The following is a 5,758-nucleotide window of genomic DNA, read 5'->3' on the forward strand; positions in this document are numbered from 1 at the left end:
ACAAACAGGTACAATATGCTCCGTGCTCCTAGAACAACAGGTAACAACATGCTCCTAGAACAACAGGTAACAATATGCTCCGTGCTCCTAGAACAACAGGTAACAACATGCTCCTAGAACAACAGGTAACAACATGCTCCTAGAACAACAGGTAACAACATGCTCCTAGAACAACAGGTAACAACATGCACATGCACATAAATTATAATTCTGTGTATCTTTCCTCTCTGTCCATAGCTCCTCCCCCTCATCGACAGTGCCTTGGGAAGCCCCTCCCTCCAAGCCGGTCCCCTTTTCCCATTGGTTACGGACATGCTCGTCTCCTGGGAGAAGAGGGCTGGACTTCAGGATGTGGGTGTGCTTAGCGAGGGAGAGAACGAAGTTGTCTTCGATAGGCTGCTGGCAGACTTCTGGGAGGGGCTTAGGGTGATGTTAGCCCGTCGTGTACAGAGTGACAGTCTGGAGCAGAAAGACCTAGAAGGAATGTCCTCGCTGCTACAGGTATGTATGTCTCTCTGCCTGTTTGTCTGTCTCTAAGTGTCCGTCTGCCTGTTTGTCTGTCTCTAAGTGTCCGTCTGCCTGTTTGTCTGTCTCTAAGTGTCTCTCTGCCTGTTTGTCTGTCTCTAAGTGTCTCTCTGCCTGTTTGTCTGTCTCTAAGTGTCTTTCTGCCTGTTTGTCTGTCTCTGTTTCTCTCTGTCTGTCTCTCTGTCTTTGTCTCTCTCTTTCTCTGTCTCTTTCTCTCTCTCTCTGTCTGTCTGTTATTATTTCTATCCATCTCTGTCTCCTCCAGGTGATGCAGAGCCCAGTGAGTGCCGGCAGGAAGCAGACCAAGAAGAAGAGATCGGTGAAGATCTGTTTCTCTGAGCCAGAGAGTTCTGGTTCTCCAGAGGAAGAGGGCGACGTGGCGCTGAAGTATGCCCAGCTGGAGGCCCCCGAGCTGGGCCAGGAGACGGCCGAGGGCCCCCTGAAAAGCTGGCACCTGGAGGAGATTGTCTGTCAGCAGACACAGATCAGTTACTCCCATGTGAATGATAAGAACTCGGAGAGACATCTGGTGTACCTCTCTCTTCTCCTTCGCTCCTTCCATACCCCCAGGGTCTTCACTGTGAGTCTTCCTTTCCTTTTCCTTTAGTCCATTTTTTCTATTGTGTTCTTTATCGGAGATAAACTGTTATTTTCTTCACAGTAACATTATCAATCACTGATATATGTTGTATATTGGATCGCAGGAAGTCACCTTTTTAACATCATACTTCATTTGCATTATATTGATTCTATCTCTTAGTCACATAATGATTTCTCTAATCTCTTTCCCCTTTTTTGTATTTTTTTCCCCACTCCCCAGATGCTGCTCATCACATCAGAAGAGGAGAAATTAAAAGGGAAGGATGAACAGAAGGCAGACGGAGGAGGGGGAGGTGGCGTGCCCCCTCCCAGTAACCCTGCTGTGCGGTTTCTACTGGAGCGTGTGGTGTTGTGGCTGGGGCAGGAGGACAGGTAATGTACACACTCATTAAAATATAAATATATATATATATATATATATATATATATATATACCGGCCAAACCCGGACGACGCTGGGCCAATTGGGTGGGCCTATGCCCTCCCAGGTCCACCCATGGCCGCGCCCCTGCTCAGTCGTGTGATATTTTAGTGACCAGTATTAAAGTGACCATTTGTTCCTTGACTATGTATGCAGGGCTGCAGGGTTGAGTAACCGGGTGGTAGCCGGCTAGTAACAGTCTCGTATTATATTACAGGAGAGACACCAGTTACCTGGTAGAGATGGTGTTCAGTTCTCTACGCTGTTGCAGTCCACAGGAGACCACACGCATCCTCAACCATATCACCACGGTAACGTCAACTCTAACTGTACATTCGCTGTATGCTGTCGACTCTAAATGTTATTCTAACTCTTAGCTCTGTACCTGCCAAATTCCAAACTCTATCTAGTAGCCTGAATTAACTCTGCTCGAGCTTGCCAATTCCTAACTCAGCTGTACGCATTCTAAATCTGGATGACGCCGCACCATTCTAACTCTTAGCTCTGTTAGCTGCCAGTTTCCCTAATCTTAGTCTGTAGCTGCCATTCTAACTCTTAGCTCTGTAGCTGCAATTCCTAACTCTTAGCTCTGACTGCCATTCCTATAGCTTGTAATCTGCAATTCCTAACTCTTAGCTTCTGAGCCTGCCAATTCTAACTCTTGCTCTGTAGCTGCCATTCCCTAACTCTTAGTCTGTTAGCTGCCAATTCCCTAACTCTTAGCTTGTAGCTGCGCATTCTTAATCTAGCTTTGTAGCTCTTCCAACTCTTAGCTCTGTAGCCGCAATTCCCTAACTCTTAGCTTGTACTGCTTTCCTAACTCTTACTGTAGCTGCCATTCCCTAACTCTTAGCTCTGTAGCTGCCCAATTCCCTAACTCTTAGCTCTGTAGCCTGCAATTCCCTACTCTTAGCTCTGTAGCGCCAATTCCCTAACTTCTTAGCTCTGTAGCTGAATTCCCTAACCTTAGCTCATGTAGCTGCCAGATTCCCTAACTCTTAGCTCTGTAGCCTGCAATTCCCTAACTCTTAGCTCTGTAGCCGCCATTCCTAAATCTTATTCTGTAGCTCAATAGTATGCTGGTGAAGATGGTCCCAGCCTTATTCTCTGTCTCACCTACAGATGGATCTAAAATGGGGAGTTCTTCTCCAGATCATACAAAAGGCGTGTGCGGACCCTGTATCTCTGCAGGCGTGTGGTGATTGGTTTAAGGGCTCCGTGCTGGGTGAGCGGCTGCTGGGGTTGGCTGAGGAGCTGTGTGAGGTGGGACTTAAAGGCTCCGGCTCCGCCCCTAATAGGGACAGCTGGGCTCTGATCAGCCTAGCGCTGTCTCAGCATCATAATAATGGTGAGATTACACACACACAAAACAGCTTTCTTTTGTAGCCCAACCAGCTCAGAAGATCTGACCCATATTACTGCCGCAACATTTTRATCCTCCTAAAGCGAATCGTATTTTACTTTCATGAACCATGTCGTGGGCTGTTCTAAAACTATTACCGGGTCGTTAACCGTTTGTTTACACTTTGTTCAGTCATGTTACCTCATTGGCTAGCTAGCTAACAACCATGCTAACTTGACCAATATATCCAAATATTCTGGGACATAGAAAGAAAAGTAGGGTTGCACGATATATCGGGGAACATATCGGAATCGGACGATATTTTGCTAAAAATGCTAACATCGGTATCGGCCTGATGTCTAGTTTAACGGCGATGTTAAAAACCGATGTCAGAGCTGCCGTGCATTTAACGTAGATARATAATGTAATGACACCGTGTAAAATTTTGCGCTACACGTGTGCAACCCAGCATTCCTAACCTAGCCCACAATGTCTGCTGTGTGGATCGAGCAGTCAACAAGTCSAGCAGTCATTTGAAAGAGTKAGAACATTTCAGAGAGACAATTCGAAGGCGAAATCTATTAAAGCCAAGATAATGGAATTCATTGCCCTTGACAGTCAACRGTTCTCTGTCGTGGGTGATGTTGGCTTTCGRCGACTGGTRYAGCACCGGTACACACTACCAAATGCGCTATTTTTCAGATGTTGCCCTACCGGAGTTACACAGTAATAGCGTCACTGCTATTAGCTTCACAACATACATACTATGGAACGCCGTTTGGGTCTTTGCGTGTCAAAAGATACAGTAGCACTGTCAAAGCTGTACAAAAAGTCTGCAAACAAGCAAACACCGGCCACGAACGATGTGTTTACAATACCGCGTTGGTAATAAAGCATTATTTGTTCGACCTCAACTTCAACAAGATTTRGCTTGGTACCTAGCTAGCACCAATACAACCAGCCTGAAAACAATGACCAGGAGAAACTGCAGTCATTTTCATTATTCTTAGCAATGATTTAGGAATCCTTCGGAGTAAGTATTAGCTAGGTAGCCACTTGTTGTTCGCAAATGAATACAAATGGTAGAATTATGCCATACTTTTATTTTAGCTAACCGCAAAGTCCACTATTGGACTGAATGAATGACAGATATTTTGCATGTCATCATCACAAACCTAATATTTATTTTTACGAGACTTGTGTACAATTTTCAATGTATTGCATCTCAGTAGGAAAATTAGTGCTTTTACACCAAATGTAGAAACCTAATATTTTGTAATTTCAGTGACAGGTATACYTATTAACATCTGATCTTTTATAATTAACTCACGTGTATCAGTGTTTACATATCCGTTTCTACATGTCCTTCAACAGTAGCTACAATTCCACATAGGCTGTATCTCAATCAATAAATACAAAAAAATATATATTTTCTGGTGCTCCTAAATTTAATGTGGTGCTCCTAACTTTTTCAAGTTAGGTGCACCAGTGCTACCAATGGAAGAAAAGAAAAAAGACCATTTTGAGCCCTGTATATGTATGTTTTTTATTTTTTTTATTTTTACATTGTATTGCCTTAGGCGGTCCGGGGAAAAAGCATTTGGGTTGCTCCTTGAGCTTACTATGCTGGGGGGAAAAAATCCTGATTATCCACCCCACTTTGTCTTTCTCCCCAGAGCCCCTYATAGGAGCTGTGTACGTGGAGAAGATGATAGCCAAGCTTCATGCTACCCTGTCGGCGGCTAAAGGTCTGTATGTTGGGCCCCTGTAGCTCCAATACATTCTCTTCATCCCGGAGTGCTGCGCTGTGGCTTGACCCTGTGCCCCTCTCAGCTAATGTGTGTGTATGTTAAACGGGATGTAACGGTTCATTAAACCCACCGTTGGGTTCGGGTACAGCAGGAAAATTGAAATGCCCCGTGCACAACGTTCAACATTTCACAATGTTCCTGGCGTTGTCGGTTGTGACATCATTCTCAATGTTCCTGGCGTTGTCGGTTGTGACGTCATTCTCAATGTTCCTGGCGTTGTCGGTTGNTTCTCAATGTTCCTGGCGTTGTCGGTTGTGACGTCATTCTCAATGTTCCTGGCGTTGTCGGTTGGGACATCATTCTCAATGTTCCTGGCGTTGTCTATTTGACAGGATTGTTATGTTTCCACTCTGATGCTGCGTTTGTAACCATGTGGGAGGTGGGAATTTACCAGTTGTGAATACCAGTTGGATCCATTCATGTGATTGGAACTCGTTGAGAAAGACCAATTTGTCTAATGGTGAACAAGCTGTGTCAACCATAAACTAAAAGTGAAGTTTATCATGCCTGTAAACAAATGATAGTTCAAAAACCACATTAATAGATTGTGTTTTATAATTCTTTTGGGGGGGGGGGATTGAACTGCTGTTATAGAGATCAGAGGTCACCATATGGGAGAAGTGGGTGCTTAGGATGATAGTCAGTTTCCCACTATTGTTTACCAGTTGGAGCGGCCGTTCAAATGAAATTTTCCCAGTCGTATCTGCTAACTTCCCACTGCTTGCTAAAGTGCCAGATGCACACTTGTGACTCTCAAGGGACTGTGTTTGTAGCATTGTATTGTAGCTTATTATATTAGTATTGTATATCAACAGTATTCCATTGATTGTAGTAGTATTGTACACTTAGGTCGGTACACCATCCCGTTCATCAAAATGGTTAGCTCCTACAGACAGTGAGTCACGTGGTCGCGGCTTACTAAATAAAACAGCATCAAGAATTCAGTTACTGTTCAGTTGAACGTTAGAATGGACAAAACGACTGACCTAAGAGACTTTGAGCGTGGTATGATCGTCGGTGTCAGGCCCACCGGTTCCAGTGTCTCAGAAACGAGCCTCCC

The 5,758-nt window shown here is 44.6% G+C and overlaps 1 protein-coding gene across 1 annotated transcript in view; it reads left to right on the plus strand.

Annotated features, from left to right (window-relative positions):
• The window catches only part of ltn1 (listerin E3 ubiquitin protein ligase 1), a 78,884-nt gene that overhangs the window by 28,768 nt on the left and 44,358 nt on the right, over nucleotides 1–5,758 (plus strand). The window contains 7 exon segments of the mRNA XM_070440099.1: nucleotides 9–99; nucleotides 238–501; nucleotides 791–1,105; nucleotides 1,346–1,497; nucleotides 1,763–1,856; nucleotides 2,668–2,893; nucleotides 4,564–4,635. Coding sequence (XP_070296200.1) covers nucleotides 9–99; nucleotides 238–501; nucleotides 791–1,105; nucleotides 1,346–1,497; nucleotides 1,763–1,856; nucleotides 2,668–2,893; nucleotides 4,564–4,635 — 1,214 coding nt within the window.

This window comes from Salvelinus sp. IW2-2015, unplaced genomic scaffold, assembly GCF_002910315.2.
Source record: "Salvelinus sp. IW2-2015 unplaced genomic scaffold, ASM291031v2 Un_scaffold2219, whole genome shotgun sequence".
Classification (NCBI taxonomy): Eukaryota; Metazoa; Chordata; class Actinopteri; order Salmoniformes; family Salmonidae; genus Salvelinus; species Salvelinus sp. IW2-2015.